The sequence below is a fragment of the Chanodichthys erythropterus genome, chromosome 19 (genome assembly GCF_024489055.1).
Source record: "Chanodichthys erythropterus isolate Z2021 chromosome 19, ASM2448905v1, whole genome shotgun sequence".
Classification (NCBI taxonomy): domain Eukaryota; kingdom Metazoa; phylum Chordata; class Actinopteri; order Cypriniformes; family Xenocyprididae; genus Chanodichthys; species Chanodichthys erythropterus.
This window is the reverse complement of record NC_090239.1, coordinates 10,392,157-10,405,342: the sequence shown is the minus strand read 5'-3', so window position 1 is coordinate 10,405,342 and position 13,186 is coordinate 10,392,157. Positions and strand designations below refer to the sequence as shown.

Below are 13,186 nucleotides of genomic sequence, written 5' to 3'. Positions count from 1 at the left end.
CCCATTTATTGTTACACATGCTGTTTCAAGTTTCATTCTGTCTGTTTCACTTTCACATCCGTGTTTGTTTCCTTTACATGCATAAAGCCTCAGTCTCTCTCTCAACTCTGCCACTTCCCCCAGTCTTGACCCTGAGTTGTCCCTGTTCTCCTCCAGGCTGGGTCTGGCCCCAGCAGTGGCGTGAGGCTAGGGAAGTGTGTGGGGGGAGAGAGAGATGAGGGATGGCGCCAGCCTGTGATTGCATCTCTAAACAATCCTCTCCATCTGCTCTCTCAACCCTGCGTGCCAGAACCTTGTGTCTCACCTACAACAACCTACCATCTCCCCTGCCTCGCACACACCCCTCCAGGGTGGGAGAGCAGCCAGACGCACTCATGCACACCCCACGCGCAAGCTTTCAGAGATACCCACAATAGAGAGGCTTCCCCAGACAGGAATGCCATAGCGTTTCGCTCTCCCAAGATTAATGGTAAATATTTAGCTGGGAAAAAGTTTAGTTGAGTGTATTGCTTCTCAAATGGTGTGGCAGTTTTTGCTCACACTAAATGTGCACTACAGAGAATTTCTCCGGTCATATCACTTTTGAGTTTGAAGGACATTTTTGTTTTACGTTTGTACACATTTTTAAATGTATCAGATTGCCACGAATATCAGTCCTGAAGCGAAACATGCAGTTGAGAGTCATTGGCTGTAACATGCTGCCATGTTTGATGTGTTGTGGCAACATGACGCACCGGTTGACATCCGTCTGAGTTGTTTTAAAGCATCACATTTTAGAATGACAGTGCGTTGTCACACTACCAACTGAAAGCCGATTGGTGGTGACAGGTGCGCCTCTTAGAAGCAAAAGCTTATGTCACCACCTTTCTTCTCTCCTTTTTTCCAGTGACAGGCTTCCCCTATCCAACCACAGGGGCGACGGTGGCTTACAGGGGCGCCCACTTGAGAGGCAGAGGTCGTGCCGTCTACAACACGTTCCGTGCCGCGCCTCCACCCCCTCCCATTCCTGCTTACGGAGCGTGAGTAACCTTTCACCCAAAACATACACATACAGTATCTGCAAATAACTCACCTTGTTTTTGTCCAAGCCTGAGGCCATTATTAGGTAAACTTCAGCACTTAAAAGCGCTGTCATCAAAGGGCCATTTTCGCATTATATGTGTTACAGCCTTAACCTGCAACATGACCGCTTGATGGCTATAAAGTGCGTTACACTCTAATGGCAAGCCCCACCAGTTTTCCCCAGTGATAAGACAGAGCAAAGCCCATTATAAAGCAACATTGTTTTCCTCTAAGCACAGAAAATGGCCGTCTTTCCTAATCTGCTCTGTTTTTTTCCCTTCCTCACAGTCTGGAGTGCATTGTTTTGTCTGCTGAATGAATGAATCGCTGCATAATTTATTTCCTTCTCTATACAGTGCGAGGAAACTCTATGGACGTTCAGTGCTGATGTATTGTGTTTTTTTGTTTCTTGTTGTGTTTTTGCAGTGTGGTTTACCAAGATGGCTTCTACGGTGCTGAGATCTATGTGAGTATACTCTGTTTTTGTCCATTCTGCTGCTTTTTCTGTAAAGGAAGGGAAGGTTGTATGCAACGTTGAGGACAGGGCGTCCACGTTTGCTGAGCCAAACCTGAGCAGCTGGTGCTGAATCTTTCATAAGGGCAAGGGTCAGCTCAGGTCACCATGTGCAAATCCACCAGGATGGCCGTTTGTGGCGAACTAAAACCTTTTTGGGTTCCCCTGTTCATACCGCTACATGGTACAATTAAATCACACACGGCTCAGCCGCTTCCAACATGTCTTCCTTTGAAAGCTGTAGTTGATCTCTATGGATTGTATGATAATGCTAACATGTACAGTGTGGATTGAACCAAAAATGATCCCCCCCTACGCTCTTAATGTCTCATTCTTCCACATTTTATCTCCACTTCTGCCTGGTTTTGCTCTAAGTGGGAGGAAAATCACGCCTGATCACGTTGATGAAGTCGACGTTACAGTGTTTTTGTTTTAATTTATGGCACGCGTTTGATCCGCCTTTCCCTCAGCTTCCATTAAAATACAGCCCAAAGGCCTCACGCTACAGCCCAAGATTGTGCCCAGGCCCTATTGTTTTTGACAGGCCGTCGGAACGTATTAGTCAGTCAGGTGATCAGAGAGCGTGCCTCCCATTCCCAGGATTATTTCACTGCATGAAAAATGGAAATTAATTCAACATTTAGATCTGAAACAGGACAAATGAACGTGGACGTAATTGTAATGCCTTTACCTGGCATGCACAATAGTATGTTTGCCGCCAAGTTTGCAAACTCATAGCCAGGACCGTGGCTACGGCCCCAGATCACAGTCGAACGGATTTTGATTAATACACGCAACACGTGTTCGCTTGCCAGTGAAGTCAGAATCCGTCTCTACAGATCACCCGGTCATCTTTTAAGCAGCCTGAATGTTAGATAACTTATAAAGGAATAGTTGACAAAAGAAATTAAGATTAACATCTTAAAGTGACCAGGCACTGTCGAGCTCTAAAAAAGCAGCATAAAGTAGTCCTTAAGACTCATGTTCAAAATATACTGTATATTACCATTCAAATGATTGGGATCAAAAGATTTTTAAATAAATGTGTACTTTTATTAGACAGAAACATCCAACATTATTGGTCTTGTTGTGTCTCTTAACTGAATGTCATGAAGTCAAGGCTATAAATCATTTAATGGAAAAATGTATTTTTTCACATTCTACAAACAAACAAACAGCATAGGAGAAGGACATGAATGACATAAATATCATATGTGGTTTATCTCTCCCTTTAAATCCATCTGTGTGACCCAGTGAAACCACCAGAATGAAGAAGCTGTAACTTCTACAGAATCCATGTCCACTCTTTTCTGTGACCTGATTTTTCTTCGACTCCAGTAGCTAAACATTTGATCTTAGCAGAGTAGCATCGGACATTAATCCCGAGCTGAAAAAGAAATGAGAGCATCTATAATTCAGCGTGCAGTCCTGTATCTGCGCTGCCTCAGTCCTGCACGCGCTCTGGCACCGCGATTATTCACATAATGTACCAGTGATGTCAGCGAGCTAAAATAACAAAGAGCGGAGCTGCGTTTCATTAAAACAGACACTTCAATAAACACCCCAGCCACTTAGATACTCGCTCGCAGCCAGCAAATACATTCCCTGTTGTTTAAAGCTTGGCATGTTTGTAGTGTAAGCGTTCACAAAACATCACCCGGAGAAGACTAGCAGACAGCGCTCGGTTGTTGCAGCTAACAATCTCGGCTAATGTCATCTGATGCCGCTTACAACTCGGCTATTAATAGCTAGCTTGAATGGAGCAATTAATAGCTTTGTCAGATGTCATCTAATGCTTATACAAGCAATATTTAGTGTTGTCTTGTACCGTTCTCCAGCCACGGATGAGCACGTTGTGTGTGTCAAGACCGCTCCCCTGGGCACCGAGCCAGGGGACTCGTATTGGCCAGCCACATTAATTAAACGGCCCCTTCAATAGCTTCAGCCAAATCTTCCATTTGGTTCATTCGCAGTAAGCAAACATTGACTGATTTTAATTGTTTATACCAGATTGCCACTTACCATGCTGATCGATAGTTGCCTGGCCCTGCCATTTCAATTGATGGGATTGATGCGCTCTGGAAAGACAAGCCGTTGGTTGCACCGCTGTTGCTGCACTCAGCTTAGATAAGGGAAGACACTCAGATGGTTCGCTTTCAGACTTGGGCTGTTAGGCATCTGTGCCGAGATCTATATGAAGAGCTAATGCAGTCAATCTGACAATTCCCCATTAAACAAAAAGGCTTCACAAAAAGCTGTATTGGCAAACTAAATACCACCTAAATCACTCAGTGCTGATTTTAGTGAGCATTGACAAGCCTTTTCAGCAGCACTCTTAAGGTTGTAACTGAGCTTTTGGGATTCACTGCATTGTTAATGTGTGAACGGTCCAGTTGTATTGCGGTTCTAAAATTTCATGTCACTGATGTCCTGCTGTTTGCATGTGTCTGACGGATGCCCTTATGTAATTGACAGGGTGGCTATGCAGCATACAGATATGCCCAACCAGCCGCAGCAGCTGCAGCGGCCTACAGTGACAGGTAAGATTTCAGCAGCACTTCCCGTTTGGCTTTTGTTAATTGGTTGATGCCAAAAGAGATTTTTGGCCATTTCTATCAGCTTTAAGCAGTTTTTTTGGCCAATAAAGAGAATTTTGCTGGTTTTCCTCTACCTGCATAAATCAGGGGTTTTCTAACTGGGTCAGGGTCCACAAAAGGGTGCTGGAAGGTCCGTAGAAAAGTTGAGAGAATTTACAATATGTATTTTTGGGGCTGTCAAAATGAACACGTTAACTTGACATATTTAATGTTTAACACAATGTTTTTTGAACGTTTCTACCGCTTTTAAAGACAGCCTTAGTTTTAATTATTTAAGAAATAAAAAATAAAAAAACAGCTGAATAAAGATATTTCTTTATACATTAAACTACATAGTTACACCAGATGATCTTGGGGTCTGTGGCATCAAAGCATTTGAAAACCCTTGAGATAAAAAAAAATTAGAATATTTTCAATAGAAAATGTCAATTAGTGCTGTTAAATCGATCAAATTAATGCAATTAATCACATCTAACATAAACAAGTTTGTTTGCATAATATATGTGTGACATATATACATATACAGCAAAAATAAAATCAACTTTGCTCAGAGTACATATGGTCCCTCTCTAAATAGTGTTAAAATAATACTAAAGCAGAGTTAAAGTTAATGAGATGATTAAGCAATTAATTAATTGATGATTGTGCATTAGTGATGAACACCTGCTGTTAACAAGCAGAATCACTGAAGAAAAGAGACACAAGAACTACAACTGACTTCAGTCACAGCCTTATTAATTGCTTAATTATCTCATTAACTTTAACTCTGCTTCAGTGTTACTTTAACACTATTTAGAGAGGGACCATATGTACTCTGAGCAGAGTTGATTTAACTCTGGGGATTTTACTGTGTATATGTAATAATATATATATATATATATATACACACACACACACACATATATATTATGTAAACACAAACTTTTATATTAAATGCGACTAATCACAATCACAATAAATCGATTTGACGGCACCAATGTCAATACATGAAAAATTGCAATTAAGTAATTATTTAAGAAATTACGATTAAAATTTGAAAAAGAGAATAATCCTAATGGATAAACACCTTATCCATTGCAAGTTTGAACTGTATTTGAGTTCTGAAGTCTTTCTGGAAAAGTGTTTCCTCAGCTCTGAGAGTCCGGTCCGAGTTTACAGATCTGGGGTCTCATTAAACTGGCTTAAATGAGATCATTTAGACATCCCTTCCCTATCTTTGATTCACTCTCACCCTTTAAACTCGAATTCAACCTGAATTTCTGTAACCACTTAGCTTACTCACTTCAGGCCACAGGGTTGAGTGTATGTGTGTGCGTGAAGACGAAGGTGGTGCAGGGTTGTCAGTAATTTATCCAGGACCTGTGGGGACCCTGTCAAGTTGGATCAGGCCAGGCACTGGTTTAATCTAGGCAAGATTGAGCGTGTCAGAGCCGATAAGGCACGGCCCTGCCTGCCAGCCTGAAGAGCCCAGATAATGTAAGATTTATCAGAGCCAAGCACAGATCCACATCAGAGCAGGTGACAAGACTGGCATTCCACCGCACTTATTTCAGCCCCCTTCCTGCGTCCCCTCTTTCACTCTGGCTCTCTTTTTCTCTCTCCACCTCTTTCTGCATCGCTTGTCGTTCACCTCCTTGCTTTCACATAAGCCTGCTCTGCGTTTCACACTTGATATGTCATGGCGAAGGGGGTTTAAAAGTAACTGTTTAAATGACACAGACTTTTGAACTAGCCTCTTAAAAGAGTGTTAATTCCGTAATCATTTACTCACCCTTATGACTTTCTTTCTTCTGTAGAATACAAAAAGATATTCCAAGGTGTTTTTCAACCTTTTTTTCTCCATGAAATAAAAATCCAAAACAGCATAAGACCTTATTGACTTTCATTGTGTGAGGAAAAGTCTTTCAAAATGTCTTCTTTTGTGTTCACACAAGAGAATGAAAGTCATACAGGTTTGGAATGACAGTAAATGATGACAGAACTTTCATTTTTGCACTGTTGCAGTTTTCATTACATAATATTGCTTAAAGGGATAGTTCACCCAAAAAATGAAAATTGTCATCAGTTCTTGGTTTATCTCATGTTGTTCCTAGCCTGTATGACTTTTTCTTCTGTTGAACATAAAAAGAAGATGTTTTGAGAAATGTTTCAGTTTTTTTGTTCATACAATGTAAGTAAATGGTCACCAAAACTGTTTGGTTACCAACATTCTTCACGATATCTTCTTTTGGAGAAATTAAGTAATTGAAGACAGAATTTTCATTTTGGGGTGAACTATCCCTTAATTATCGAGTGGAGACTGTATGAGGGGAGAAAAATCACCCTTTTTTAATATGGCTTGAACTAGCTATCCAGGTTTAATTCTGAATGAGTAATTCCCGCTGCCTGGTTAAGCTGCAGGTTAAGTAGCCCGGCCCGGCTGGAGTGTTACGGGGATTCCCACAAGCCACCCTCGCCTGAACTGTCTGTCACAAGCAGTTAAAATCCCCTCCGCTCAGCTCTCTCACTCCACTGAGCTGGCCTGACCTTTGATGTTGTAATAATCCCGGACGACAAAAACCTGGTCAGATCCGATAGTATTTCCATATGTAATAGCATGTCTGGGCCCAGGATTTTCCCCCTCTCTCCTCTTTTCTCCTCTCTCAGTCTGTGCCCTCGGTACCCGGCTCGGTCTGCCTTATCTGCTCCCCGCAGGCCCTCATTTGCAAGCGTGTGTTTGTAGGGAAAGTCAACAAATGAAGAAGGGAAGAGTTGGGGGTTAATAAATAAATAAAGGAAGAAGTAAGGCCCATCTTGGAGGAATTAGTTCCAAATCGGTACCAATGAAAAGAGTCAGAGAACGCCACCACCGCCACCAGCCCTACGCCTCTTTACAGTGCAGCCTGGGTAAACAAGAGAGGGCAAAGGAGCATGAAAAGGATAAAGAGAGCTGTGAACATAAACTCTCTGCCTCCTTCACTCGCTTTTTTAACGCACACGAACAACAACACAAAATCCGAAGCATCCATGCATCTCTTGCTGGGTCTTTCCTGTTCCGCAGTACCTTTAGAACTTTGTCACTTTTAAAAAGTGAATTTGCTAATGTTATAATTTAAGGAAGTATTTCTTTAACATGGTTTTCCATTCATTTTATTTATTTATTTAAACTTGATTACTTGCATAGTAGCATGAAATAAACAGGATTCCTAACAGGATGGAAATGAAGGGCTGATTTTAGCCATTGCTTGGTGAGGGACTGACAGTTGGCTTACATGGAATGTCTTTTTATATTTATATTTTAAACAGCTTTTAAAGATTATCATATGTATTTCTAGAGGATGGTGTCATTAAGGAAGTGGCTTTTGTTAGTTAAAGGTATTTGGTAACACTTTACATTAAGGTCTTATTTGTTAACAGTTAACAATGAGCAATATTTGTTTAAGTATTTATTAATCTTTGTTAATGTTAGTTAATAAAGATCCAGTTGTTCATTGTTTGTTCATGTTAGTTCACAGTGCATTAACTAATGTGATCAAATCCAACTCTTGATTTTAACAATGTATTAGTAAATGTTGAAATGAACTTAAGATTAATACATTCTGTTGAAGTACAGTATTAGTTAATGTTAAAGTAAAGTAGTTAACTAATGAAACCTTATTGTAAAGTGTTACCAGGTATTTTACAAATTCTAACATGGAAAGGGATTTTTAGAACATATAGGAAAAACTGAAGCATTTTGATTAGAGGAATGGCCAAAATAAAGAAACACCTGGAAGATTTCCTAATCTATATGTATATAAAAAAAAAAAAAGAATTAAAAAAATAAAAATAAACTCAACATGCTCTCAAACCAAGAAAATGAAATTATTTTAAATGCATCCCAATGTTCACTTAATTGTGATATTGTGATAAAAGAATACTAACTAACTTTAAAAATGGCAATGCTGCTGTTCTTTTCTCTTTCCTGTTTCTACTTTTCTCTTTTCTACCGTTCTTTTCTGTGTCTTGTCCCTCTCTGACCAATATAATGTTTACCACATGCTCATAAGATAAAAATACTTTTACTTCAAAACAATAACAGAGCACCTATCACTTTTAACACACTCTTACCTTTATATCGTGTATTTATGGCAAGCTAGTGATTGCATTTTTATCAGACAGGAAGAAAGAGAGGGCAAGAGAGAGGGAGGAAGGGTGTAGTGATAATGGATCTAGTTCAAATGAACAGCATTCACTGGAGCATACCATCTTCTCGAAGCTTCAATGCTCCCTCCGTTTCTTCCTTTCCCTGTAGCTATGGCAGAGTCTATGCAACAGCAGACCCTTATCACCACACGATTGGACCTGCAGCCACGTACAGCGTGGGCACTATGGTAAGTCATGAAACATTCATCCATGCCCTAACATTACACAGACCTGAGCACCCCAACAACATACAAACCAGAGCCCAGTGCAACCATAATAATGCTGAAAGATATTGCTGTGTATTCTGTTAAATTGACTCAAATTATGAATAGAATAACTGTACATACTATGAAACAAATATTGAATGAAGCATGCGCTGTGAGCTGGAGATGTGTGGTTGGGGTGGCTAAAGTCTTAAAAATTGTACATGAACATATTCAGGGTCCAAAATTACCAGCCATAAATTTACTAGCCGTGCAATTGTATTTAGATTAGATAGATAGATAGATAGATAGATAGATAGATAGATAGATAGATAGATAGATAGATAGATAGATAGATAGATAGATAGATAGATAGATAGATAGATAGATAGATAGATAGATAGATAGATAGATAGATAGATAGATAGATAGATAGATAGATAGATAGATAGATAGATAGATAGATAGATAGATAGATAGATCCCAGATAAACGTCTTGATGCTTTTTTACTGAGGAAAAAATTGTAAGAATATGCGTAAGTCGCAAAAGATGTTTTTTTTGGTGGATGATAGTAGCGTTTTTATTTTAATCTCTCACTTCGGCTACATCAGTAATCATTCTTACAGATAAAACCATGTAATGTTGCAACCGACCAACTGGCGAAGTGTTTTATTTACTCGCCAATTTGTTCTCGCATTTGACGCTTGGAAAGTGTAAATTTTGGACCCTGTTTGCATTTGCATTAATAATGTTAGGAGTGTAGATATATATTTCCATATTCTGAGACTCATCAGCTGATATATGTGTATGTGACAGTTTGTCAAGATGGATCCTGGGCATTTTGTATCTCATTAAATGCAATGGAGTAACCCAGCATACTGACACTTGATTAGACCTTCCAAATGAGACGTTTTCCTTTGCATATCAGCATTCTCAATCTGATGTGGGGGATCACCGTCCTGTTAATGTTTGTTTTTAGCTAGCTTTTGCAGCTAACATCAAAGATGAAAAATTCTAAAACTCCTATCTGAACACAAAAAGAGAAAACTCTTTATGATTTGTTTTTTTGCGGCTGTTGGTCGGGACTTTTCTCAAGATTAACGACCATCAAGCTCGTGCAGCAGCGTGCCGAGGGAGATTAAAGAAAAGGCGAGAGATAGAGGGAGAACGACGGGGAAAAAAGAAAGAGAAAAAAAAAAGATTCCATCGCACCCACCTCCCCCTGCCCATGAGGCTTATTGGACAAACACTCTGCCTAAGACAAATGACTGGAATTTACCAAGTCGACATCCGTGTGATTCTCAAAACCGTACTATTCCCCGGTGCAGCTGCTAGCTAAAAGCTTTCATTAATTAAGACCATTTTTTTCCTCTTCATTTACTTAATTAAAACTGTGGCCTGTGTTGCTTTTTTGCCTCCTTTTTTCTTTTTCTTTTTTTTTTTTTCAAATTTTCCTCCCTTTCTCAAGACTTCAATTTGCCACTTTAAGACATAGCAAATATCCTTCGGCGCTCCTCCGGTCGAACGAGGGCCGCAGGGGGGCCGAGGTGAGCACTCAGAGTCCTCAGTGATTCCAGGACCGAACCGGTTGCGACTCAAACGAGCAGAACTCCTCTCAGTACTTGCACTGAGCCTGCTGAGAATGAAATGAATATCATTAAATCATATTTGACCATTAGATCACAAGTTAAAAGTATTTAATAATGAGCTCCTCTGAGGGTTAGAAAAAAGTTAGTTTGCTTTGCTCTCTGTTAGAACAGAATTCATTCCACGTTTAAGGCGTGTGTATTTTGCACAGGGTCGGAGCTGAGGAGAACGGCCCATAGAGCCTTTGAAGTTTTTTGTATTTGGCAAGAGCCGAGTGGGTGCTACCGCAGTCCGGTTAAGGAGAGGTCTGAGAAAGCGGTGCGTGTTAGATGTCTCCAATCAGATCAACCTGAGGGCCAGGCGGCCATGATGGAGAGGTTCGATAAAGAGCAGCTGATGAAATACAGCAGCAGGATTCGACAGCCTGTTTCAGTCGCAACCCGGTTGATTCGCGGAACTCTGAACTCTGACACCCACTTGCCTTGAAAATCACACTGTAATTTCATTCCAAAATCTAAACGAGACGAAAGGGAAGAAAATTTCCAGAACTGTTCACCCCAGAGAATCTATTTATAACACTGATTGGGTCATTTTTGTTTTTTCATCTTTGATGTTGCAGGCTAGCCTTTACAGAGGAGGTTACAGTCGCTTCACACCCTACTAGAGAGAGAATCAATCCCCCGACCAAACAAACAAACAAACAAACAAAACACAAACAAACAACCCACCCACCCACCTCCACCTTCAAGGTTCGCAAAGCGCGAACCTTCCCCGAACAGTCACATTTGGGCTAAAGCTCTGCGTATCATCCTGTGGTTATCCAGCATTTCTGTTGCTCGGCTATTGATTTGGAATCTGTTTTGTTTGTATTGAAATGTGTGGTCCGGGAGGGGAGGGGCTGAGTGACAGAGAGGAGAAGGGCGAGGGGGCGGGGGGGTGGGGTGGGGGGGTGCTGTCCAATGAGTTTTCTCATTTAGTCGCGGCGTAGATTTATGGGCATGAGCTCAGCTGATTTATGTGGACAGGGAGTGGGCCAGGAAGTGAGTTTATTTGCCTTACTAAATGGCACAAGAATGAGCAACTTGAGCAAAACAACAGCAGCGCTAGACTCGCATACGTATATTTGCAGTTTTTGCATTAAAGGCCCCACTGAACACCCACTTACTAGAAGTGATGATGACTGCTATTCATTACAGTATGAAAAGAAAAACCTCTAAGGTTTGCTTATGCTATCTGTAAACTACTAATATAGCCTTACTATTTTTCCTCCAGTAAATATCAAAGGGAAACATTCATTTACAAATCTCTTATGGAGTCTATGATTGTTTACCAAAATTATATAGTAGTAGTGTTTAAACTGATAGTTAGCTGTATGATGATGATTTTCAAGCAATTCTCTGTCACTCACACCCTCTTTCACTTTGACGTACTGTTATATAACTCAATGAATTTATTGTCTGTATGATTGCAACTGTCATTTGGCAAGATTGATGTCAAGTTTTTATTAATATTTGGTAAAAGGTATTCCATTGCCACAGATGGACTTAAAATACCTTTTAGGATTTTAGTATTATTTTGATATACTTTAATTTTTCCACAATAAATTATTATTATTATTATTATTATTATTATTTGTGCTTATACACCAATGATAATCACAGTTATTATTATTATTATTATCACTTCCACATATACAACGATAATAATAATTATTATTGTTATTATTTCTATTACACTACAATATGTTTTCGTTTGTTAACATTACTTAACTACATTAGTAAACATGAACTAACAAATAACAATACTTCTACAGCATTTATTGATCTCTATTAATCTTAATATTGACATTTACTATTACATTCTTAAGATCAAAAATCACTGTACAGTGAACTAAAATGAACAGACATTTTATGAACTAACATTAACTAAGGTTAATATATGCTGTTAAAATATATTTCTCATTTTTAGTTGATTTAACTAATATTAAGAAATAAGAATTAATTGTGAAGTGTTGCCATATATATAGTCAAACCCAAAATTATTCAGACATTGAATTTTTTTTTTTTTTTTTTTTTACTAGTGGGTGCAGGACACTATAGTTAATTTATGTAAGTGAGGATAGCAAAATAAAGTAAACTGTGACATATTATACCCAATAATTCTTCATACAGTGGATTACCAGTACAATTGATAAGAATCTGGAACCAAAAATTCTTCAGACACTTTGACCTGACCATGTTTTGCTTCAGTGTTATCTGACATAATTAAGATTATTTTTTTCTGACACAGTTTAACTCTGAGATCTTGTCATATTTTTTTTACTAATTTTTTTAACTATAGTGAATAAACTGTAATAATGAATGAAATGTTCAAGGTGTCTGAATAAATTTTGGTTTGACTGTATAATAATAATTTAGTTTTTATTTTAACAAAGCAATAAAATCATCAAATCTGGTTACATTTTCTCATATGCAAATCTACTTATTATTTACTGGCAATAATAATAGGAACATATCTAAATCTAAACAAAGAAATATTCTTACATCTTAGTAAATGTATGATATAATGTTGATGTTTTCTTACAATTCATATTTTTAGCGAAACCTGTGTACAAACACGTCTGCCTGTATCAAAGCAAATATTCATGAAGGATTGCCCTCAGCAAGGTTTCCTTCAGTTTTAATCTGTTAGATGTCACATAAAGAGCGTACACTTAATCAAGGCCGCTTCTGCTGCTCAGAAAGCATTCTGTAAATAAACATAGTGCGGTAATGTGGAAAGAGAGAACACTTCCCCACTACACGGTCTATTGCACCCTCTAGCTGATGAGATGTCCAGAATCCCACTGCAACAACAGAGATGACGGGGGAGCAATTACCGCTCATTGCTGAAATCTCCATCAGGCTTGTGTTAATATGGAAGACGCAGTCCGCTTGAAAATAACTTGTATTATCATTTTAACTAACAAAGATGCAGGGATATAACAGGAATCAGTCTATAGGGATGGATGAATTTAAAATAAAAGATATCCCACTACCCTTGGGAAACTGCACCCTTT

At 39.1% G+C, this 13,186-nt stretch overlaps 1 protein-coding gene across 2 annotated transcripts in view; it reads left to right on the top strand.

The window, feature by feature from the left end:
* The window catches only part of rbfox3a (RNA binding fox-1 homolog 3a), a 40,174-nt gene extending 29,322 nt beyond the window's left edge, over positions 1–10,852 (top strand). For both annotated transcript variants that reach the window (XM_067368958.1, XM_067368959.1), the window contains exons 7-11: positions 887–1,019; positions 1,489–1,528; positions 4,052–4,116; positions 8,447–8,525; positions 10,748–10,852. In XM_067368958.1, the coding sequence (XP_067225059.1) occupies positions 887–1,019; positions 1,489–1,528; positions 4,052–4,116; positions 8,447–8,525; positions 10,748–10,792 (362 nt within the window). In that variant the 3' untranslated portion in view covers positions 10,793–10,852. The remainder of the gene's footprint in view (positions 1–886; positions 1,020–1,488; positions 1,529–4,051; positions 4,117–8,446; positions 8,526–10,747) is intronic.
* The last annotated feature ends 2,334 nt before the right edge of the window (positions 10,853–13,186 follow it).